General features: G+C 49.7%; 1 protein-coding gene and 1 long non-coding RNA gene across 3 annotated transcripts in view; one reads left to right on the top strand and one right to left on the bottom strand.

Moving 5' to 3' along the window:
- Nucleotides 1-2,502: 2,502 nt before the first annotated feature.
- Nucleotides 2,503-10,613, bottom strand: LOC307107261. The gene is made up of 3 exons (XR_013814208.1): nucleotides 10,484-10,613; nucleotides 7,907-8,162; nucleotides 2,503-4,383 (listed from the first exon to the last, which is right to left on the bottom strand). It is a non-coding gene; the product is annotated as an uncharacterized lncRNA (long non-coding RNA).
- Nucleotides 10,614-10,678: 65 nt separating this feature from the next.
- The window catches only part of ZFP64 (ZFP64 zinc finger protein), an 85,563-nt gene continuing 71,395 nt past the window's right edge, over nucleotides 10,679-24,846 (top strand). For both annotated transcript variants that reach the window (XM_079784389.1, XM_079784388.1), the window contains exons 1-2: nucleotides 10,679-10,819; nucleotides 13,969-14,208. In XM_079784389.1, the coding sequence (XP_079640515.1) occupies nucleotides 10,774-10,819; nucleotides 13,969-14,208 (286 nt within the window). In that variant the 5' untranslated portion in view covers nucleotides 10,679-10,773. The remainder of the gene's footprint in view (nucleotides 10,820-13,968; nucleotides 14,209-24,846) is intronic.

Here is a 24,846-nt window from a genome sequence, read left to right on the forward strand (position 1 = left end):
GGGCTGGCCCGCCAACCTCCTGAAGCCCCTCCCCCCACCCAGCCCCACCCCAGATTGGCCTCCCCACTACATCAGGGACAGGGCTGGCCGGCCAACCACCCATGGCCCCTCCCCCAGGTCACTGGCCCCTGATGTGAACCCCCCCACCTGATTCAGGAATGGGGCCAGATGGCCCACGGCCCACAGCCCCTCCCTATGGCCGGCCCCACCCCCAATCCTTCCCCCATTCCCAATCAGCGGCTCCTTCCCCCAGCCGACCTGGCCCTGATCGGACCTTGATTGGGCCAGCCAGACAACCTTTCACCATCTCCTCCTCCCAACAGGCCCAGCCCCAATCTGCTCCAATTGGGGCCACGCTGGCCGGACCCCACCCCTGCACAAATTCATAGATTGGGCCTCTAGTACTATATAATAAAAGGCTAATATGCAAATCAACTGAATGGCAGAACAATTGGTCACTATGATGTTCACTGACCACCAGGAGGCAGATACTCAATGCAGGAGCTGCCCCCTGGTGGTCAGTGCACTCCCACAGGGGGAGCGCCGCTCAGCCAGAAGCTGGGCTCATGGCTGGCAAGTGCAGAGGTGGTAGTGGGAACCTGTTTCACCTCCGCGGCAGCACTAAGGATGTCCGACTGATGGCTTAGGCCCACTCCCTGCAGGGCCTAAGCCATCAGCCTGATATCCCCCAAGGGCTACTGGACTGTGAGAAGGTGCAGGCCAGGCTGAGGGACCCTCCGAGTGCACAATTTTCATGCACTGGGCCTCTAGTCTATACCTATACTCATAAGAGGATAATATGCTAATTAGACCAGATAGACCAGACATCATTCCGGATATACTTCCTGACAAGCTGCCCAGGGTCCCAGGTGCCTGCGGCCAGCCGGAGGAGGGAAGCCTGGGTCCTGGATGCAGGGGCCGAGGCAGAGGCAGTTAGGGGTGATTAGGCAGGCAGGCAAGTGGTTAGGGGCAATCAAGCAGGCAGGAAGGCCAGTGGTTAGGAGCCAGCAGTCCTGGATTGCAAGAGGGATGTCCAACTGCCGAGATTGGGCCTACAACGGCAGTCAGACATTCTCCAAGGGGTCCCGTTTGCAAGAGGGTGCAGGCCAGGCTGAGGGACCCCTCTCCCCTTCCCCCCCCATGCACAAATTTCATGCACCGGGCCTCTAGTTTATTATAATAGGGTACAACTCAGGAACAGCCAGAGGGCAGGGATGCTTAGGGCAAGGCCTGTGGGAAGGGCCACAGAGCTTCTTGTTCTCCACAAATCTCCACAGGATGAGCAACCCGGAAGCTCTCTGAAGCCCACCCTCCCCCAGGCTTTTGTGGAGGTTTGGTTCATTAAATCACTGGCCATTGATGATTGAACTCAATAGTCAGCCCTTCTTCCCTTCCAGGAGCAGAGGGGTGGGGGATGGGAGGGATGGGAGAGAAGGAAGTTAATGGGGTTGATTCTCCAGGCAACCAGCCCCCATCCCTAGATTCCCTAGGGCCGTGGTTGGCAAACTGCAGCTCGTGAGCCACATGCAGCTCTTTGGCCCCTTGAGTGTGGCTCTTCCACAAAATACCACGTCCTGGGTGAGTCTATTTTGAAGAAGTGGCATTAGAAGAAGTTTAAGTTTTAAAAATTTGGCTCTCAAAAGAAATTTCAATCGTTGTCCTGTTGGTATTTGGCTCTGTTGACTAATGAGTTTGCCGACCACTGCCCTAGGGTCTTTCCAGAAATTACTTCATTAGTATAACAAAAGACACCTTTATGGCTCTCAACATTTAGAAAATTCCAAGGGGTTCCAGAAGATAGTTTCTAGGATTTTGAACCTTTGTATTTTGGGGAATATTAATTTCAGTGGAAAGTGTGACCCTAACTGCTTCCAGGACATTTTAAAAATATATTTTTATTGATTTCAGAGATGAAGGGGGAGAGAGAGAGAGAGAAAAATATATATATATCAATGATGAGAGTCATTGTGTGGAGAGCAGCTACAGTGTTTGGACAGGTTCAAGCCTCAGCCTAATGAGAGGGCACAGTCCTCTCATGGCCACGTGCAAGTCCCAGCTTGGAGGGCAGAGCCCTCCCAGCACAATTATAGCCAACAGCTGTAGTTGTAAGCATGAACCTATGGTCCAAACACGTGGCCCCATGTGCCTGAGTGATGTGGGCTTGATAGAGTTCAGGTGCACGTAACTGAGTCGGATCGAAACCCACGAGAATGTTGTAAACATCTTGACCACGCCCTTACTTTGCCTCGTGGCATCTGGCTATAAAATAAAGACACGGCTCGTAGTCCGTGGCTCTGTCTCTGTCCACGAGAGAGGGCAGCGTCCCACCGAGACCCAGCTTTCATTCTCTTGTCTGTCTTTTCTAACCCTTCACCACCCCCTCTCAGGGTCACTGAACCTGGCTGAGCTGGCACGGCACATAAGGCGCCCAACATGGGGCTGAGTATGCCATGGCCGTGCCAGCCCGCCACACATGGAGCGGCTTCCTCCTGCTCACCCCACACTGGGGATCAAACCCCTAACCCAGGCATGTGCCCTGGACCGGGAATCAAACCGTAACCTCCTGGAGCCACACTGGTTGAGCTCCAGAACATTTTAATGAAATGTCTGGATTATCAGTACAATCGTGACATGGCTGCCTTCCGTATTTTCTATGAACTTGGATGGGTAAAGAGCATTTGAAAGTTTTTGCAATTCAAAAATAACCTGACGCTATTATTATGGGGAGCTGGGTGAAGGGTACAGGAGAACGCTCTGTAGTATTTTTGTAACTTTTGGTGACTCTTAAACTATCTCAGAATGAAAGGGTATAGAAATATATTCCAAAAAGGTTGAAAAAATTTTTTTTTAAATTTCCACCAGTAGCTTTGGATTCCCACAAGAAGGGAAGGGCCTCCTCCGTTTCCTCTTCTATAACATGAGAACTAGATCAGTGGCTTTCAAACCACCAGTGTCACTGAGGGTGTTTCAACAGCTCAGCCAATATCTGCTTTGATTTTTATCCTATCAAAGCCATCTGAAAATTCGCAGTATTAGTCCTGACTTTTAACACTCTGAGGACACCCGCAAGTTCACTTGTACTTTCAGATTAGCTCTTTGACTTTCCAACTTTGAAACTGTCTCCTTTCCCATCAATGCGCTATACTTGAACCTCTTTGGAGTCAGTAACTATACAGATTGTGACTACATTGCATTGCTTTGCTGGAAATGGATGTGGAGAGTTTGCTTTTCTTTGCTTAAATTCAAGCCTTGCATCGGTTTAGAGAAATGCAAATTAGATCTACCACAGAGCATTTTTCACCCGTCAGCTTAGATCAGAAATGTGATAGCACCTGTGAGCGAGGCTGCAGGAAACAGGTGCTCTGACGAGCCAGCCGGGAGTTCTAAGTGGCACAACCCCCTGGAACACTTCAACATTTCCAATGCGTGTACTCTTTGACCTAGTAATTCTATTTTAGGAAATTATTCTACAGCTATTCTCTCTCATGTACAGATATAGGTATAGATATTCGGTGCCACTTTGTAGTAATAAAAGAACTGAAAACAAACTGAATGTCCATTAATAGGGATTGTTGAAGTCAATTTCAGTATATGAACATACACAATGGAAAACTGAACTCCTCCTAAAGCAATGATGCAAATCTAGACCCATGTATAAGCAATATTTCCCACGATACATTGTTATGCAAAAAAAGCAGAATGTAAAATGTTGTTTGCATTTCAGTATAATTGGGGAGGGGGTTTGACAAGAAACTGGTAATAGTTGCTGCTTCCTGGAAAGGAAACTGGGGGGGTAGGGGAGGTCGAAGAGGGACCCACTTTTCGCCATGTACCCTTTTTTAGACGGTTTGAGTACTTTCATGTTCCTGCGCTAATTGCATAAGAGTGAAAAGAATCAGGCCTGTGCATGCTTGCCTGTGTGAAATTATCTCAAGTGAATATACTGTTAAAATACAGGTGTGCCACCCTCAGTCAGGTGCCAGGCACGTCTCAAAGCCAACTCTCATCAATTTATCAGTTGTGCAATCACCACTTAATGCCCAACAGGTTGAGTCTGATCATGTCCTGTTACAGAGGGTCTCAGCACTTACATTAACTTTCACATGATTCTTCCTTGACTTGTATGTTTCTGTCAGGATTGCAGGCAGTTGGTAAATATGGCTGGTGAATCCGTTTGGGGACCAATTTTCCCCTCGTCCCTTTCCAAGATTTCAGATCAGGTTCCAGTGATGAAGTCGGGAATGCTCGCTGGAGTCACCCAGGCGTGTCTCTATGCTGCGTGCCTGGACCGCACGCCCTGCCACCATCCCGTCCCAGGGCAGCTGGGTGTGTCCTCAGCATGTTCCCCAGGAGACGCTAAGGCACTCTCCACGTAAGAATCACCTGCAGCGTCCAGAAAAGCAGGGCACACCTTAGAAGCTCCACAAACCTTCCTCCAGCTGTCAGTCAGGGCCCAACCAGGAAGAGAAGCAGCCCTGAGGATTTAGGTGCATTTAATGCAGGAAATAGATGCACAGGTGGTGAAAGAGCTGGAAAGCCACATGGGAACGGTTAGGCAGCCGAGAGACTAATAACAGCGGGAAGCTCTACCGCTTCCACCCAGGGAGGAGGCTGGGAAGCAAGAGAGGAGGTGGGCTTTCCAGAGCCAAGGAACCAGAGCCATAGGGCAGAAACTAAGGCCAAAGCGCACCCCTCTGGGACCCGGGCCATAGCAGGGTTGGTTGCAGCCACTGTCCCCAAAATAGGGAGGGAGGGCAAGAAATACTCTGGCTTCTCCCTTCCACCCATTAGCCAAGCCCAACAGGAAGCTAGAAGCCCCAGACTCCTGGACACACACACAGGGGCTGCCCTGTGGGGTGCTGAGCAGGGGAGCGAGGAATGGGTCGGAGGGCAGCGGGCTCACAGCCCTCCCACCAGCTTCGTTAAATTTACAGCTGAAACCTTGGGCCACAATTTTCTGAAGTACTTTTGAGAATTTTTGAATTTGTTGAAACAAGTGCTTTTGAGGCTGCAAAGCCCTGAGTTAGCCCGCCTTTGTCTAGAAAAATAAGGAAGGCTTAAGAAAAAGGAACCCTCCTGCACTGCTGGTGGGAATGCAGACTGGTGCAGCCACTGTGGAGAACAGTATGGAGTTTCCTCAAAAAGTTAAAAATGGAACTCCCATTTGACCCAGTGATCCCACTTCTAGGACTATATCCTAAGAAACCAGAAACACCAATCAGAAAGGGTATATGCACCCCTATGTTCACAGCAGCACAATTTACAATAGCTAAGATTTGGAAACAGCCTAAGTGCCCATCAGCAGGTGAGTGGATTAAAAAACTGTGGTACATCTATGCAATGGAATACTATGCCGCTATTAAAAAGAAGAAACTTTTAACATTTGCAACATCATCGATGGAACTGGAGAGCATTATGCTAAGCGAAATAAGCCAGTCGGAGAAAGGTAAATATCACATGATCTCACTCATATGTGGGATATAATGATCAACATAATTTGATGAACAAGAATAGATGGATCTAGAGACAAATGGTATTGGGGGGGGGGGGGATTCGAGAGCAACCAAAGGACTTATATGCATGCATACTAGCATTAACAATGGACACAGACACGGGGGTAGTGGAGGCTTGCCCAGGCTGGATGGGGGAGGGGATCAATTGGGTGAAAAGGAGACATATGTAAAACTTTAGACGATAAAAAAATTAATAAAAAATAAAAGCATACAATAAAAATATTTGAATACTAGTTACCAATTTAAATGGGATCTATAATTTTTTCTAGATTCTGTCATCATATCACACTCTCCGCATGTTTACTAAAAAGGAAAACATGCTTTCCTGTAAAAGTCAAAGGTTTGCTTTAATAGTGACCTTCCAAAGGAACCTGATACCATCTATCTGTCCACCCACCCACCTGTCCATGCAGACATCTACTCGTCCATCCATATATACATGCATGCATCCATCCGTCCCTTTTTATATACCGGGCACGTCACAGTGCTGACGTATAACACAAGGAAATACAAGTTCCTGTCCTGAGAAATTAGATTTTAGTGGACTATGCATGTTTGCTATAGAAAACTATATTTGTTAACATGTTTGCTGTGGAACAAATTTTAATCACCTGCAATTATGAACTATTTTGTTAAGAGAAGGATATCTCTGCTCACAAAACGTATGACAGTTAATCCAGTGACTGGGATCTCATTACTCTTATGATTAATATTACCAGAAGAAAAACTGTATATTCTCTTAATAATTTAAGAAAGTGTCTGGAAATCTCCTTCCAGAAATTATTTAGGCGGGGAAATACTTCTAACAGGTTGATTTTTTGGAACACCAGGCCAATCTCTGTTCTTCTACCGTTTCTGCTACTTGTCCTCAAAGATGCTTCACTGAGCTAGTCCTTCCTGGCCTTTTGACTGGAGGAAATTATTTAACGTTTGTGACACTCAGTTTCTGCATCCTTAAAACAGTGGGAAGTGTCGCCTCTCTGCTGTTCAGGCATTAAATGACATCGCACATGTGATGCCGGTAATTCCTTGGTAGAGATTTTTAGTCAAAAGAAAAGTTTAAACCGTAGGGAAGGATAACTCCCTTCTTCTATTAGAAACACATGGGAAATTTTGAATAAATTCAAATACATGGAGCACAAGGGCTATGACCTAGCAAACGGATATTCAGGCTTATGACAGAAGTGTAGGGAGGCCCTGGCTGGTATGACTCAGTGGATAGAGTGTCTGCCTGAGGACTGAAGGGTCCGGAGTTCGATTCCAGTCAGGGGCACATGCCCGGGTTTCGGGCTTGATCCCCAGTGGGGGGCGTGCAGGATGCAGCCAATCGGTGATTCTTTCTCATCATTGATGTTTCTCTCTCTCTCTCTCTCTCTCTCTCTCTCTCTCTCTCTCTCTCTCTCTCTCTCTCTCTCTCTCTCTCTCTCCCCCTGCCTCTTCCTCTCTGAAATCAATAAAAGTATATTTAAAGAAGAAGTGTAGGCAGGAGGGGGCAAACAGGAGAGGCCAGACTCCACGCAGCCACGTGTCACTACAGGATAATCCAGGCTCAGATTTGCCAGATCTTTACACTTAAAAAAACTTTCCAAATCCCGATTTTTTTATGAGAAATCTATCATCTTTTAAGCATTGGCAACAGATTTTAATTTATTTTAGATTCTAGATTTTGAACATGGAGTAGGATTGCCCATATGTCTGAACCCTAGAAAGGTTGCCATTTCTAAATTGTATTTCATCTATTAAATGAGAAGAGGTAAAAAACTTGAGAACAGAATAAACCATGCACATTCTAGTCAAACAAAGGCTGTTAACTTTGCAAGAAATGTCATCCTCACTGAGCAAGTCAATCTGGAAGGAACCCGTATTGAAGGAGTGATCTGAAGGGGGAGAGGAGGAAAACGCCCTTCCCACTGGTGTTGGAACAACGGATCCCGCAGCTCTGCTCAGAATGGCTGGCGTGGACATGTGTTCACACGGACCGATAACAAAGCAACTGCACATATGTTACTTACATCTAAAAAACCACTAGCACCAACAGCACCCAAAATGAATCATGATGCAACCTTAGAATGAAATATTATGCAACCACGACAAGAGTGGGAAGCAGAGGTTTGCAAGCACCGAGTGCCCAGGTTCACCCAGGGAGCTTGTCACGTGTACCAGACTTCACAGCAGACCCCCCGAAGCAGTCTCCACAAACAGGGTTGGTGAGTCTGCACATTTAACAACTACACAAGTCCTCCTAACGCACCAACCAAACTGTGAAAACACTTCAGAATCAAAGCCAGTTATGAAACAGTATGCATCGTGTTGCGTTTGATTAGGGTTTGATTCAGCTGCATGTGAAAGAAACAACACCCCCCACTCCCAAACACACACACAAATAACAGTACCTGGCACAAGATAAATATGCATTTCTCGTGAAGCTCAGAAGTAGGCAATCTAGTTGACATCTCCATAAAGAAGTTAGCGGCCCGGCCAGCATGGCTTAGTGGTTGAGCGTCGACCTATGAACCAGGAGGTCACAGTTTGATGGTACATGCCCGGGTTGTGGGCTCGATCCCCAGTGTGGGGCGTGCAGGAGGCAGCCTATCAATGAATCTCTCTTATCAATGGTGTTTCTATCTCTCTCTCCCTCTGCTTTCCTCTCTGAAATCAATAATATAAAAAATAAAAAAAAGTTAGTGACCTGGAAATTTTGAATCAATTCTAATACATAGAGCACAAGGGTGATGACCTAGCAAACGGATATTCAGGCTTATGTAAAAAAAAAAGAAGTTAGCGACCTGGACTACATCCAACTTACCTACCTAATGGTCATAATATATACCCCAAAAGGAGATTTAAAAACAGCATGTAAGTTTTAGTAATAATTTTATAAAATACATGAATACAACACACACACACTCACATATCTATATATATATAAAAGCCTAATATCCTAAGTGTCTGACCATTTGACCAGTCACTATGATGCACACTGACCACCAGGGGGTAAACACTCCAACAGGTAGGTTAGCTTGCTGCTGGGGTCTGGCCAATGGGAACTGGGCTGGACATGCCCTGGAGCCCTCCCGCAGTCCCTCCACGGCCTCTAAAATATTTCTTCTAATTAATTTCCTTTCAATGTGCACGAATACGTGCACCGGGTCTCTAGTATGTGTGTGTGTGTGTGTGTGTGTGTGTGTGTGTGTGTGTGTATATATATATATATATATATATATATATATATATATATGCAATAAGAAACAAATATTGCCCTCAGCGGCACACCTTTTTTAGTCGTGTTCCCTAGGGACAGGTATAGGGAAGGTGACCTGGTAAAGAGTCCCAAGGAGGCAGGTGCTTTCCATAAGAGACTGGAAAGGCCTCCCTGGAAAGGGACATTCCATTTGGCCCTGACTGGTGGAAAGAAGCTAGTCCTGCCAAGACCAGGGAAAAGCAGAGAGAGGGCCTCAGGGGTAGCTGGTGTTTGAGCAACAGCTGGGAGGCTGTGGTAGGGGCCTGGGCACAACAGGAGAGGACTGGCCGGCAGGAAGCTGGACTGGTGGACAACAGCCAACCCACACCTAGCTCACCCCTGCCTCAGGGCTCTTGCTCTGCCATCCTCCATCCCCACTCAAGCAGCACCTGCTCAGAGAGGCCTTCCTGGACCATTCCCACAGCCACTAGCACATCCTTGTTTTATGTCTTCTGAGACCTCATCACTGTCAAGCAAGAACCCTGCTGATTTGATGAGCAGTGCTAGCCACTCGCAAAACTCTCTTTTTGGATCACCCCTGCACCTCCGAGGTCTAGCACAGTGCCTGGCACACTGCAAATACTTATAAGCCAAGAGTCCCTAGAGGAAGGGACACACCCTTAAAGGAAGCATAGAGGCAATTCCATTAGTTACCACCTGATTTACCCAGAGCCTGCTCTGTGCCAGGCTCTCGGCCAAGTTGCTGGGGACAGATGTGTCAGTGAAGCAGAGATTCTAAAAAAGAAAAAAAAAATCCCACCTTCAAGGGGACTTATTGAATGTTAGGGGGAAGGGGAAATGTAATACAAAAATAAATTATGATCTATCAGACAGATAGATAGATATAGATACACAGACTCCAGATAGTATAAAGTTAGATATAATGAGTTCTAATAAGAAAGCTAAAGCAGCCGAAACCGGTTTGGCTCAGTGGATAGAGCGTCGGTCTGCGGACTGGAGGGTCCCAGGTTCGATTCCGGTCAGGGGCATGTACATTGGTTGCAGGCACATCCCCGGTGGGGGGCGTGCAGGAGGCAGCTGGTCGATGTTTCTCTCTCATCGATGTTTCTAGCTCTCTATCCCTCTCCCTTCCTCTCTGTGAAAAATCAATAAAAAATATATTTTTTTTAAAAAAAGAAAGCTAAAGCAGAGGGAGGGAGACAAGGCGGTTGGGTGCGGGGAAGAGGGCCGCAGTATTAGACTGGACAAGCCAGGGATGGTCTCTCTAAGCAGGGACTTCCCCTGGGAATTGAGAAATGCTCGTTCCCGGGCCTCGCCCCAGACCTACTGAATCAGAAACTCTGGGGCGGGCCCAGGAGACTGTGCTCTGACAAGCCCTCCGGGTGACTGTGCCCGCCCGGAAGGTTCGCAGGCCTCTGGGGCGGGGGCCTTCAGAGTTTGGGCCCAGGTGTTAGTCTCTCCATATGATCACGGTCCTCTTTACTTCACCAGTTTGGCAGGGCACCCACCAGCGCTCCGTTAGCCGCGCGCTGACGCTCAGCGGGGCTTTCCCCCAGGCCCACAGCAGCGCCCACCCAGAACTGCAGCCCGAGGCGGCCCTCTCCGCCACCCAGCCCCCCATCCCAGCGGTGCGGCTGCCGGCCACCTCGGGGACCAGGCGCCCAGGGTGGCAGGTGCAAAGGCGCCCGAGCAGGGGAAGCCAAACGCATCGGCCCCGACCGCAGGGCTGCGGGAGTGGGCACAGCCCTCCCACCCGTGTCCGCCCTACCCTCCCGGACGCGGGTGCGCCGTCCAGGTCCCGAGGGACCCCGCGAGTCCGGGGCCGGCGGGTGCCGGGACTGGTGCGCAGCGCCCTGGAGCCGCTTTGCAGCCGGGCCGGGGCGCCGGGCCGAGCGCCCTCTAGGCAGCGGAAGTGGAGCTCGCTTTACATCCGTCCTCCCGCCGCCGGAGTTGGGAGAAGGAAGGCGGGGGGGGTGTGGAAAAATAAAGGAAAAGCCCTCTACCATGTAGACCCGTGCCCCCCACCCCAGCACCGGCCGGGACCCCCCGTCTGCGGCCATGAACGCGACCAGCGAGGGCGAGAGCTTCCCCGGCTCCGTGCAAAGTAAGTGCTTCCCGGGCGCAGTGCGCGCTCCGGGGCCCGGGCCCAGGCCCGTCCGCGCGCAGCGAGCAGGCCCGGGGCCCCGAAATCGGGGTGACGCCGTGTCTGCGTCCCGGAGACCGCGGCGGGCGCGCTGGGCGGGAGGCGCCGGGGTGGGTTTGGGGTGCGGGCACCCTACGCGGCGCCAGGCCGGGGGCGCTCTCCAGTTTCGCAGACCCCTTGGAAGGGGACGGCGGGGGAGGGCATGCCGTTCAGACAATCGCCACCCCCTTGGGACATTTCCCGGGCCGCCCCCTCCCCCCCGGTGGAGTTTGGGAGATTTGGGGTAACCGCTGCGACGCTGGTGGGAAAACTTCTGCCTCGGTGGCCCCAGATCCTTGAAGTGTGGGGGTCGGCGGGTCTCACGAGGTCTGGCCGGCGGGGCTTGCCGCCTTACGGCAAAGCCTTGTCCACATTAAAGGTGGAGATTTGAATGGGGAATGGAGCCGTTGTCGTCCTCGGAGTTTGGGGTTCATTTTTATTTTCCTTCTGAGACAAGCAGTCCCTGGTTTCGCCCGAAGCATTGTTTCCCCCAAGTGTGGTCCCGGGACTGCGCGCACGCTAGCCACCTGGGAGCGCGGGCGCTTATTTTAAAAAACAGAAAGCTCTCGGGGCCCCACCCATCTGGTCGGGGCTGGGTTGCCGGAGGGATGATGGAGGGGAAGAGAGACCCGCCCTTTCCCTGGGAGATTCGGGAGCACGTCAAGTTTGAGAACGCCTGGCACAAGGGTTTGCAGACACCTGCACATAGTAAGCGCTTAGCCCGTTAGCTGTTCCTGTCCACAGTTTGGGAGACTTTGGCTCCCAAACTTGGCTGGGTATGTAATTTGCATAATTTGTGAAAAGCACAGATTTTCCTAAACCCCAGCGCCCCTTCACCTCGCCTCCTTTAGGACTCCTCTCGGAAGTGGGACTCAGGTGTGTCCATGTTTAACTCCTAGCCCACCCCCCCCCCCCCAGGTCATTCTGATGCTGAAACAGGTTTGGAGAACTTTGCAAAGAAGAATAAATTCTTTTTGTTGGTGGTGAGCACGAGCTGTGCCCAGAGATTTTTATTTGGTCTCAGTTCATTCTCACTACAAAGGTAGGTATGATTATCACTCCAGATTTTCAGAGGGGGATAGTGGGGTGCCTCAGTACTAACCCAACCCGGAGACAAGCTGGGGGCTGGGGACCCCTGCGCTGGCCTTTTACAAGCACCATCTCATTGAAGCCTCTTAACCAGGCTGTGAAGCAGAAACTTCTCCCCGCTTCATCCCGGGCATCAGCCCAGTTCCATCGGGATCGTCCGCGATGAGGTCCCTTCATCTGTTGGTCCCGTGTTTCCAGCTAGTCCCCCGGGCACCTCAGCAGCTGTGCGGGAGGGTTTGAAGGAAAGCCTTCCTTCCGCCCATCCATTGACTTCAAAGTACTTAAGTGCAAGATGGCTGATAAAGCATTGCCACGCCCAGCCTCAGAGCACGCTCCTCAGCCAGTCAACCACATTGCATTTCCCCACAAAGGTCTCTTGTCTTCGTGAGACTTGGGGGAAATTGAACATAATGTAACTGCCTTGGAATTTTTTTCAGAAAGTTGATACATGGATGCCAGTCATATATGCGCAAAGTATGTCTCATGTAATTTAGGCATGGGAAAAGTTAGAAATAATATAAAGACCTAATAATTACTGAAATTTATGAAGCATGGGTAACATGAAATAATGTTAATGTATTATTACATAATTGTATTTACAGATACATTTTAAAGATGTAGCACAATGCTTATGCGATCTTATGTGGGGGAAAGTTCATTTTACAATACATTATGATCTTAATTTTCAATTAAAAAACAATTTTTAATTGAAGATGAATGGAAGAAAATAATTTGTAATGTTCATGGTACACATGCTGCTTCTCTTCTAAATCTTCTGTTATAAACATGAGTTTCCTTATAAGAAGACAAAGAAATTTTTTAAAATAAAAATTAAGGATCTCATGTGAGAGACTTACTAACTAGTGGTGTTTCTTTATTCAATAAGCATTTACATAGCCCTTTCTAATATAGTGCCAGGTACTGCGGCGGGTACTTTGTAAATGTTAACACAGTATTACTACTTAGCATCATTACTCGGGAGACACAATGTCCCTGTCAGTTAGGAATGGATGTTGGCCATAAGTAACAAACACTAGCTTAATGAGAAGTCTGGAATTGGTTAATTCAGGAGATCAGTGAAGTAAGGACCAGCATCGGTAGGCATCTTAATATTTTCCTCATAGTTACAATATGGCTGCACAAGCCCCTGTTATCACACCTGCATTCAAGGCAAAACGGCTGTACCCTTTTTATCATGAAAGCCAGACTTTCTCCAGAAACTCCTTTAGCAGTGTGCTGCAGGGCTTCCCAAGTATGTAGGGGACCATGATTATTTAGAGTGGTGGTCCTTACAACTGGGGGGATGGGGGGATAGGATTTGAAAATGTGGAGGGATTAGTTTTCTTTTTATATACATATATATCTTTATTGATTTCAGAGAGGAAGGGAGAGGGAAAGAGATAGAAACATCAATGATGAGAGAGAATCATCGATCAGCTGCCTCCTGCATGTCCCCTAATGGGGATCAAGCCCACACCCCAGGCATGTGCCCCCGACCGGAATCCAACCTGGGACCCTTCAGTCCGCAGGCCTCTATCCACTGAGCCAAACCAGCTAGGACAAGGGATTAGTTTTCATGACTGGGAAGTACAACCATTCTTTTTTTTTTTTTTCTTGTTTATCTTTTTTTAATCCTTTTGGGGGGAAAAGAGGTACGACCATCCTTTAGCTGGGCTAGTAGATGGCTGCTGATTTTCGAAGTGCAGGGCAGACATGCACATCAAAGAACATTCTCATGTAAAATGCCGCGAGTGCCCCTAAGGACAGAAATGTGTTATGAGCCATCACTTGGGTCTGGGTACGTTACTGCTAGGACAGAATCGGAAATCTGTTTGCAAGGAGGAAGAGGGAAGTGGAATGGACATTGAGCCGGCAGCTAGCCATGTCTGCCACCAGGCCCTGTTTTCCTACATGGATTTGGTTTGCATTGTAATTTCAAACTGTTTGGGATTAATCTGTTACTTTCCCTTTGTCTCATGGAGTTCCTGGGGGCACAACGGTGCTGGTCGAGCTGACCCCCGACATCCATATCTGTGGCATCTGCAAGCAGCAGTTTAACAACTTGGACGCCTTCGTAGCTCACAAGCAGAGTGGCTGCCAGCTGACCAGCACGACCGGGGCGGCCCCCAGCACCGTCCAGTTCGTATCCGAGGAAACGGTGCCGGCCACCCAGACGCAGACCACCACCAGAACCATCACCTCGGAGACCCAGACCATCACAGGTATGGCGGGGGGATGGGAGCCGGTCAAAGTGGGCCATGTCCCAGACGCCACCATGGAACTTGTGAAAATATAGTTTCCCAGGGTCTACCCGCTAGGGTTGCTGGTTCATTATTTTTAACAAGCTCCACTGGGAAACCAGGCGCCCAGCAGGGTTTGGGAACTGCTGGGTTAAAACATTAAGTGTTAGCAGTTATAAATGCTGTCACATGTTAAACAAAACGAAATTAAAAAAACAAGTTTCTAAAGCAAAAACCTAATACTAAAAGGAAGAATACTCGCAGGAAATGCACTGCAGTTAAAAAAAAAAAAGATAGTTATTTTGGGTGATGGGAATATGTATATGGTCTTTGCATTTGCATTATTTGTATTAAGGGATTAAAAAAAAAAAGAGGGTTTTTTGTTTGTTTGTTTTTAACCCTATAAGCAGGCATTGCTGCCTCCCTCCCATGGGCTACAACTAGGAACACAGAAAAGTTCATCCCAGTTCTGGGTGGTATCCGTTCACTCCACCAAAAATAAATTGTAGATGGATCCCAAATTTAACTGTGTATAATGAAACCATGAAAGTCCTAGAGTAAATACTATACACACAGACGCACACACATGTGTACACACACACACACACACACACACACACGTACACGTACACCTACACTTACTAGTACACCTATATAATCTGTCTTAAGGGGTCAGACAGAAAACTTTTAAAATATGAAGTAACCCATTTATGAGTTAGCACTGACATTGTAGGGTCCTGTGGGGAATTAGAGAATGTATTCCTTAGCTAAAGGCATTCACATTTTTAAATTAAAAAAAAAAAAATACTGTGCCTACCAAAGAAGACAGGTTGTGGACACCCCCCCCTCCTCCAAAGGAAAAGAAGCGTGTAAGTAGTTGCAGATTAACTTGCAATTTTTCCAAAGTATAAACAATGTATTGAAAAGTCTAAAGACAACTGGAGGAGATAATTGCAGCATATATGACTAAGGCCTAATGTTCATCCTATCTAATAAAAGGGTAATAAGCAAATTAACCGTCACTCCGTCACAAAGATGGCGGCACCCATAGCCACAAGATGGTGGCGCCCAGTCCTCTCAGCCCTGCCAGAGTCCCCCCAGTCCCGGGGGGCGGGGGGGGGGGGGGGGCTGCCGCTGAGAGCAGGCAGCGTGAGCGGCCTAGCAGAATGCTTGCTTCGTCGCCGCGGCGATGAGGCAAGTGTTCTGCACCCAGCCACAGATGGGCCTCTGGGCCACCAAGAGCCTCTGGGCAGCGGGCGCGGAGCAGCCAGGCCCCACAAAGAGCTGCTGACACACGGATTCGTGCGCAGGGCTACTAGTCATATGTAAAGAGCTCCTAAAAACCAATGAGGTGGAGAAAAAGAACCAAGTGGAAAAGTCAGCAAAGGGCAAAGGGCATGGAAGGATGCCTGTTGCCTCAGCAGTGAGAGACATGCACGTCGACAAGGCTTAGGGGGAGGAGCCGCTCTCCTTTCTGGGGAGGTAAATTCACATAACCTGGGTGGTTTTGTGATATCTTTCGAATTTTTTTTTTTTTAATATATTTTACTGATTTTTTACAGAGCGGAAGGGAGAGGGATAGAGAGTTAGAAACATCGATGGGAGAGAAACATCGATCAGCTGCCTCCTGCACACCCCCTACTGGGGATGTGCCCGCAACCAGGGTACATGCCCTTGACCGGAATCGAACCCCGGACCCTTCAGTCCGCAGGCTGACGCTCTCTCCACTGAGCCAAACCGGTTTCGGCTCTTTTGAATTTTTAATGTTAGATTTAAGATCTTTCACATTTCAAAATGTACATGAAACACATTTTCCCAGTAAGTCCACTCCCAGGTATTTACCCTGTAAAACTTTATAGCATATACTGTAAAGAGAGTGGAACTTTTATATGTCTACAACAAGAGGGAATTAGATAAATCAATATCAGAGATTCAGACAGTGGAGTAAAACTTGGCCTTGAAAAGGGGAGCTGGATCTATATGCAGACATAGAAAAATCTCAAAGTGTAAAACTCATACAGATGCATACAGATATATCATTATATTCAAGAGAAGCTTCTAGAACAGGAATGAGGCAGGTGATACACACCAGTGAGAGAACTGTAAACTGCACATCAGGGAATGGTGAGGACAGTGAAGAAGCAGAGAAAGCTGCTCTTTGGATGCAGTCAGATACTTGAGTTTTCAGAGAAGCCAACCAAATGTGAAATTTCCCAAACGTTACAGCTTTGATGGCCAAACAAAATACAGCTGTGAGCCTGGCTGAGCCACAGGCTTTTTTTTTAGCATAGTCTCATGTTTACCAAACAGTTCATCTGGAGCTGAGGCGTGGCGAACACCACCCACTTTCTCTTCATCAAATATATGTTGTTGTGATGTTTGAATTTTTTGGGAATAAGCAAAGTTCTGCAGTGGTTTCCCTCATGCACCCAAAATAATGTTTCTGCTGAGTTTTTAAAACATTGAAATATAATTAAACGATCACCTCACAAACCTTAATAATAATACCTCGAGGTCTTCCCACTTTCTCCAGAGTTTGTCTTAATTATTATTTTAGAGGAAGTCACCAAGAAAATTTGAAACCTAAAATACACCTTAGAGATGGGCCTGGTCCAACCTTCTCATTTTACAGCTAGACCAGTGCAGCTATGGACGTGGAGGAGACATGGCCAGGGTCCCACCACACATCAGGACAGTCCTGGGACTTAGGTATCATGGCCCTTACCCCGGGCGCCTTCTCTCTGCAGACTCAGTTCCCTGTCCTCAGAGGCAGACGCCCAGTAACCTCACGCTGTGCCGTGCTGCCGCAGTGTGAGGAGGCGTCGAGGCCCACACTTTATTGGTGGCCGTTAATTACATCCTCCGTGTTCTGAGCCTTTGCCTATGATGTTCCCTCTGCCTGAAATACCTTTCCCGTCTTTGCCTGGCTGACGCCAGCTCTGCCTAAGAGTTTAAGGTTCATGACTGTCTGCACAGAGCATCTGGCTTATCCTGGAACACCCCCTCCCCGGTGACCTGCAGCCGCCGCCATGCACACCTTTCTGTTTTCCAGAGGCGCCAGGATTCCTCTGGCCTCAGAGCCGCCGTGCGGGTTGTTCCTCTGCCTGGAACTGACTTAATTCTTAGGCGGACCTCAGAGCTGCACCTAGAGGCATTTCCTTCATCCCCCCTCCTTGACACCACACACACACACACACACACACACACTGTTCTCTCAGACCAGGTCAGGTCCCCATAAATCAATGATTATTTGGGCAAGAACCTTACGGTCTGCCCCATCGCTGAACCATAAGCACCATGACTGAGGTCAGGGCTGCACCCCTCATGTTCACTGCTGCATCCCCAGCGCCAAGAAGGTGCTGGGCAGGAGGGTGCTCATTCTGGGTTGAGTAAATGAACCACTGACTGCCCAAGTGACATTCACCCGTGAAGCTGACCCCACCCCCAGTGGCTCCTCCTCTGTCCTCGTAGTTCTCGGCCCGATGACACCCATCTCAGCATTTCCACTACCCACCTTCCTTCACTCTTGCTGTGCCTCTGTTGTGCGTACCGTCCTGTACGCTCAGGCCAGACCTGGAGTCCTCTTCGTGCCCAGCTCATGGTGGCACCCACTGCACATGTCGAAGGGAGCGCCGAGCCCCAGGACAGACTGCTGGACTCGCATCCCAGTCTAACGCCCCACAGCCCTGGACCGGGCAAGCCCCTTCCTCGCTCTGATTAATATTCCTCATCTGGCCCTCCTTGGTGTGCTCAGTGGTTAGAGCGTCGGCCTACATACCGAAGGGTCTCGGGTTCGATTCCTGTTCAAAGGCACGTACCTCAGTTGCAGGATCCCTGGCCCGGTCGGGGCTTGTGCAGGAGGCAACCCATGGATGTGTCTCTCACATGGATGTTTTTCTCCCCGACGTCTTCTCCCCCCACCTCCCTTCACGCTGTCTAAAAGTGCTGGGAAAATACCCTCGGTGAGGACTAAAAAGAACAATTCCTCGTCTGTACAAAGAGGTCATTATGGCACCTAACACTATTAGGGCATAGAGCTGGGTGCCTGATACCTGATATCACCGGGTACTGTGAGGACTCTGCAGTGATCACAGACAGGGCCTGGGGCAGAGGACTGGGACTCGGTAAGCCACCGCTTTTCTTAAGGAGGAGAGGAGGGAACAGATGGTCAGATCTGCTGCTTTTCTGCCGACTCGGCTGCTCTTTCCGATGGTTCCTGCGCCTGTGCCACAAAACAGGCGGCATCTTGCTGGTTTCCTTTCTTTCACGCAATTTAGTTTGGTTTTCTGGGCCTAGCTCCCCCCAAGCCGGGGCTTCAGTGTCCCACGCGTGACGGTGCCCAGACCTGCCTGTGGACCAGAGTCCCCAGGGAGCTTGGTCAGGACCCCGGTGCCTGGGCTCCGCCTCCCGGCGCTGCACCGCTGGCTGAGGCACAGGCACCTGGTGCTTAACAAGCTCCCGGGCGATTCCGGCCTCAGCCAGGCGGGAGAGCCCCTCACCGCCCCAGGCCACAGCCCGAACCCGGACACCACACCGGCAGGTTACTCCAGATGCCCTCACCCGGACGTTGTCCAGGCTTATTTCTCGCTCTTTGGTCCTTGATTAAGCCGACCTCCTCCTCACCCAGCTCCTGGGTCTCTCTGTCCTACAATAGTTGGATGGAAAGTAAAATGTATTCACCGCCGCTAGTTTGGAAGCTTCCTGTTTCACTTTGGATTGAAGAACTTGCCTCCAGGAGCAGTAAAACTAGATGTTGATGCTGGTGGGGAAAAATAGCATCCCACGTGCATTTTCTAAGTTCTGGCTTAGAATTATGGGGCTTAGGCGGCAGTGGCCTGGGTTCGAGTCTTGCCTCATAGGGCCGTAGGAGCCAAGGACTCGGTGTCCCGTTTTTAAAGTGGGGACAGGAATAAATAGAAAGTTCGGGGCCCTGAACCAGACTGGGCGGAGCTCCTGCCGTGAGCACTTGCAGTCACCGTGGGCAGGTCACTTAGCCCCCGTGTCTCCGTTTCCCCAACTGTAACATGGCAGTGATGTGGTTGCAGTCACCTTGGCGGGTTCTAACCAGGCTGTAGGGCTCCTGCATGGAAGACACTTAGCGCTCAGTGTTAGCTCTTGTCCGGTGAATCAGGCTGTGAAAAGTATATGATACAGCACCCAGAAAATGCTGGCGCATGGCAGGTCCCCAGCCAATATTACTTGAATTGATCACTTGATCTAGAATGACCTTTTCATCTCTTTTGGTTCATTTTCACTCTTCAGGTTCCAGGTTAAAAGTCACCTCCACCTAGAAGCTAGCCGTGATTTCCCCTCCCTCCACGCCTGAGATTAGGTTTCTCGCTGCTTGCCACCTAGCACTTACCACAGTAGTAATGAACCAGGTATTTGGTGGCAAGCAGTCTTTCCTTGGACGGAGAAGTGAAGTGAGGCGCTGCGGGCGGTCTGGCAGTGTGGTGGATGCAGCAGACGGAGAGTGGGAGGGCCGTGGGCAGCCAGCTGAGAGAGGAAAGCGGCCGGACAGCCAGGAGCCATCGGCAGGGAGGTTTTGGTGTTGCTAGGAGCCGGGCTGGCTCTCACAGGCCATGCTGTTCTGTCGAACATACACAGGGTCACAGAGCATCAGCATGGTCAGGGCCACTCTGTGACCGTGGAGGAACCGGAAGAACAAAACGCCTTCGTCATCGTTTGGAGCCACAAAATAGCAAACATCCCCCACACTGATCTGAGGGACGTCTGCTTCTCTACCTGTTACAGCTTTAGCCTCCTCTGCTTCTCGCTAATATTTATTAAGATGTCAAATCACAGACTTTCCCCCACTTTTTCTTTTATTTTTAAATATGATTTATTGATTTTTTTTTAAGAGAGAGAGAGAGGAAGGGAGAGGGAGAGAGAGATGGAAACATCAATGATGAGAGAGAAACATCATCAATTGACTGCCTCCTGTGTACCCCCTACTGGGGATCGAGCCCACAACCCATGTGCCCTGACTGGGAATCGAGCCATGACCTCTTGGTTCATAGGTTGGCGCTTAACCACTGAACCACACCGGCCAGGCTCCCCCATTTTCTGGCAGCTTTTTTTTGCAGGCTTCCTTGAACCCTCCCCCAAAATTACCTAGCATGAGCCCCAAATCTGAGTCCTTTCTAGCACCCTGTCACTGAGACTCCCTGGCTCCCATGGTCTGAGGGTTCCCTCCGTGCAGTGAGTAATAAACGTAGGCACCTGCAAGTGTGTCCCTGGTCTGTGGGAAGACCAAACTCACCTCGTTGATTCTGAAAGCCTTAATAAAGAATCTGAAGGCTTGTTTTGGCCTGTGAGCCACTAATTAGTGGTTTAATTTCTAGTTTACTAGACTGTCAGTCTCCCTGCAGGCAGGCCTGGCACATCAGAGGCACTCAATGAAGCAGTTACCGAGCGAGAACAGGAGCCGGCGGCTCAGCTGTAAGGATGAAGTTCATTAACGTGCATGAAGCACAAGGCCCGGCGCCTGCCCCATCCCCATCCCAGGGCCCAGTGACAGTAGCTCTGGGACTGTTGTGCGCCAGGCGCTGGAGCCGAGATATGGAGATGCTCTCCCTTGGAGACTTCCAGGCCCATGAGCAGGGGAGGAGGACCGAGGTGTGAGACATGCACGCCCAGCCCTGTGGGATGAGCACAGCCTTGTCAGGAAGTAAAAGGAGTAGTTAGTCCCCTGGGGAAAGCCAGGGAAAATACTGTGAGGCCAAAAGTACAATAAGCCTTGAAAGAATCGCCTGCCTGAGGGAGGAAGACGGTGGAAAGGGGGGGTCTGCGGGTGGGGCAGCTCGAGGCAAGATCTGATAACCGTGCCTGACGATGACACTGGGAGTGGTGGTGGGAGCCATGCTTCATCTCAGGCCTTTTTTCTGAAGGAGCTGGGGAGCCATTGAAGGTTGTTGAGCACGTGAGTGATGGAGTAAGACAAACTGTGTAATGATTTGTCAGACAATGTGGCAACAATAATGCTAGCTAATTATTTGTTGTTGTTTTTAAATATATTCTTATTGATTTCAGAGAGAGGAAGGGAGATAGAGAAAGAAAGAGAAACATCAATGATGAGAGAGAATCATTGATCGGCTGCCTCCTGCATGCCCCCTACTGGGGATCGAGCCCGCAACCCGGGCATGTGCCCTGACCGGGAATTGAACTGTGACCTCCTGGTCCGGGCATAGCTAATTCTCAAGGAGTTCTTATGAAGTAATCTGTCTGAAGTCCTTTTCACAACGGTAAATTAAATACTGAGAGTCATTATCCCATTTCAACCAAGATAAGGAACAAAGGGGTTAAATAACTTGTTTGGGGTGATAGAGCCAGAAATCGCCAGAACCAGTCTCAAAGCCACACCGGCCCTTAGTAAACTCCTCGTGGCAGCATCTCTCAAAAGAACCACCTGGAGCTGAGTGAGGAAGGCAGACCCCCAGGCCCCTCCCCAGGTTCCCATGGACCCAGGCAGGGTCCTGGGAATCGGAGCCAGCCAGTGCTTCCCATTGCCCTGAACACCCAACTGCAAATGGGCCGGGCAGCAAGACATGGGTTATCCCTTCGGACAAGAACAGGCAGGGCTCACCCAGGGTCCATCCTACAGTTCAAAGATGACAGGTTCTTGGCGTCTTTTTGGTGTCCTGGTGGTCGGTGTTGTCCTGTGGCCTCAACCCTCACTCACCTCATGGTGAAATGATGGCTGCCATTGCTTTACGCCTCAAGCCTTCGCTCAGCCCTGTCCACAGATCGAGAGAGGGACAGCTGCTCTTTAGCAGGGAGGACGTGCTTGCCAGGAACTCCAGACCCCATTGGCTAAGATGGGACACGGGCCCAGGCCCACTGCCGTGGAGGCGGCTGGGCCACCCAGGGACAGGGAGGAGGGCTCAGCAGTGGAATCCAAGCCAAGGGCCCCTCTGGAGAGCCACCCAACCGCAGTCTCTGTAGACTGGACCAGAGCGGGAGTCAGAGCTGATGGGAAGGAAGAATTACCTAGAAATCTTGTTAAAAATACAGCTATAGTCCGGCCGGCGTAGCTCAGTGGCTGAGCGTCGACCTGTGAACCAGGAGGTCATGGTCACAGTTCGATTCCTGGTCGCGGCACATGCCCGGGTTGTGGGCTGGATCCCCAGTGAGGGGTGTGCAGGAGGCAGCCGATCAGTGATGCTCTCTCATCATTGATGTTTTATCTCTCCCTCTCCCTTTCTCTCTAAAATCCCAATAAAAATCTAGTTTAAAAATACAGCTATAAAGATACCCAGACTTTACCCCTGATATCTCCATCAGAATCTCTGGTACATGACCAACTTCGAGAACCACTGGACCAGGAAGAGGGGAGAAAGGAAGGAAATCTATTGGCATCGGTGTCTGGCACATAGTAGGTGCTCAGGAGATCTGAATGAATAAGTGAACCCAGCACTCGGAGTGGGAAGGGGTGTGGGAAGTGGGAAGGAAGCTCCATTCCGCTTGTAATGTTGGTTTTTGTTCCTGTTCAGTGAATTCCCAGTCTAGCGCAGGCTCCCTTTGTTTCAGGGCGGACGGTTTGTGTTTGCCTGTGACAGACCCCTGCTCTGGCTATCGTGGTTGAAGCCCAAGAGGAGGCTTTTATTTAGAAGGAAATAGGGAGTCACTGAGGACCAAGGGCAAGGATGTGGCTGGAACTCAAAGGAGATCGATACTGCCCAGCGGTGTGGTTCAATGGTTGAGCGTTGACCTATAACTAGGTCAGGGTTTGATTCCCAGTCAGGGCACATGCCCGGGTTGCGGGCTCGATCCCCAGTAGGGGGCGTGCAGGAAGCAGCCAATCAGTGATTCTCTCTCATCATTAATGTTTCTCTCTCTCCCTCTCCCTTCCTCTCTGAAATGAATAAAAATATATATTTTTTAAAAAGTGGCTCTAGCCAATTTGGCTCAGTAGATAAAGTTTTGGCCTGCGGACTGAAGTGTCCGGGTTTGATTCCAGTCAGGGCATGTGCCCGGGGTTACGGGCTCGATCCCCAGTTGGGGGCATGCAGGAGGCAGCCGATCAATGATTCTCTCTCATTGATGCTTCTATCTCTCTCCCTCTCCCTTTCTCTCTGAAATCAACAAAAATATATTTTTTTAAAAAATAAAAATAAAAATGTAAAAAGCGATGGACACCAGGAAACAAATATATTCGGGATTTCACATGTTCACGGTTCAAAGTGTGGCCCAAGGACCAGGCCCACTGCTCAGGAGCTTGTTAGAAACCCAGTCTCGGCCCACCCAGAGCTGCTGACCCCGAATCTGCATTTTAAAGAGATCTCAAGATGGTCTGTGTGCTTGTTACCCGGGGAGAAGCGCGCCGTCTACGTGACCGCTCCCAATTTTTATGCCTTTTATTTTCTTCAGAAGGAAAGTCCACACCAAAACGCAGTCTTAGTCCCAATTCTTAATTCCTGGGCAGGCGGATCTGATTGGCCTCCCAGGTGTCTGCTAGGACAGGAAGGGCTGAGCGTGCAGTCACTGCTCACATCCCCATTTTACTGGCAAAAGAACAGAAGAGCAGCGGCATGGTTTGGTCAAGGCCCCAGAGCTAGTGAGTGGTGGAGACAGAGGTTGGTCCCAGGTCAGCCTAGCGTTTACACACACAACACATACACACTCACACTCACCCCTGGGAACGAGTGGCTACTCCAACATCAAACTGCACACAGACACCCAAAGCAGCCCCTCCATGATCAAGGCCACCTGAAGGCTTTCCCTGTGGGACCTGCAGGTCCCATTGTTCACAGTGTCCCTGGCAAGAAGCCGAGTGTGGGGGCGGGCTGCGAGGGGCACCCTGATAAAGCCATCCAGGAGGCCCCAACAAGATGGGTAACTTGGCTGTTGAATTCCAGACACCTGCAACAGAAGACGATTAATAGTTACACGCTTCTGTGTTCCGTATTGAAATGTCACCTCCTCACCGAGGCCTTCCGGGATTACCTTACTTAAAGTCGCATGCCCCCAGCACTTCCTGTCCCACTTCCCTGCTGTGTTTGTCTTCATAGCATTTAGCTGTAGAGCATTTATATAAATTTTTTTTTTGCCTGCACACTCACCACTAGAGTGCCAACTCCATGAAGGCAGGGGTTTTGCCTCCAGCTCACTGATGTGTTTCTATGCCCGGCGCACAGTAGGTGCTTCGTAAATTTTTGCTGAATAAATCAGTGAATAATGGCAATAGCAGTAACAGGGTCACAGGCTTGATCTCTAATCCTCACAACAGCCCGAGGGCATAGGAATGGGAATCGCCCCTATTTTTCAGGTGAGGAAACCGAGACTCAAGAAGATAAGACTTAGGAGCCCAAGCTCTGGAACAAACCCTTTCCCTCCAGGAGACATCTGTTTGGGGTGACTCACATGTTATGTGTGAGTAGCCCTGCCTCTGAAGTGATCCTGCAGTTGGGTGCCTGGCCCTTTGCTTCCTGCCGTCTCCCCGGCACAACAAAGGCAGAGTGGACAAATGGGGCTGCATCAGACTTCTGCGCATCAAAGTCAACAACAGACTGGAAAGGCAGCCTACAGAATGGGAGGAAATATTTGCAAGCCACACATCTGAGACCTGGTTAATGACCACGTTACTCCCGCGAGCCCCCTCTGCTGTGACCTGCCATGAAG

Source organism: Cnephaeus nilssonii, assembly GCF_951640355.1.
Source record: "Cnephaeus nilssonii genome assembly, chromosome: 11".
In the NCBI taxonomy this organism is placed as follows: domain Eukaryota; kingdom Metazoa; phylum Chordata; class Mammalia; order Chiroptera; family Vespertilionidae; genus Cnephaeus; species Cnephaeus nilssonii.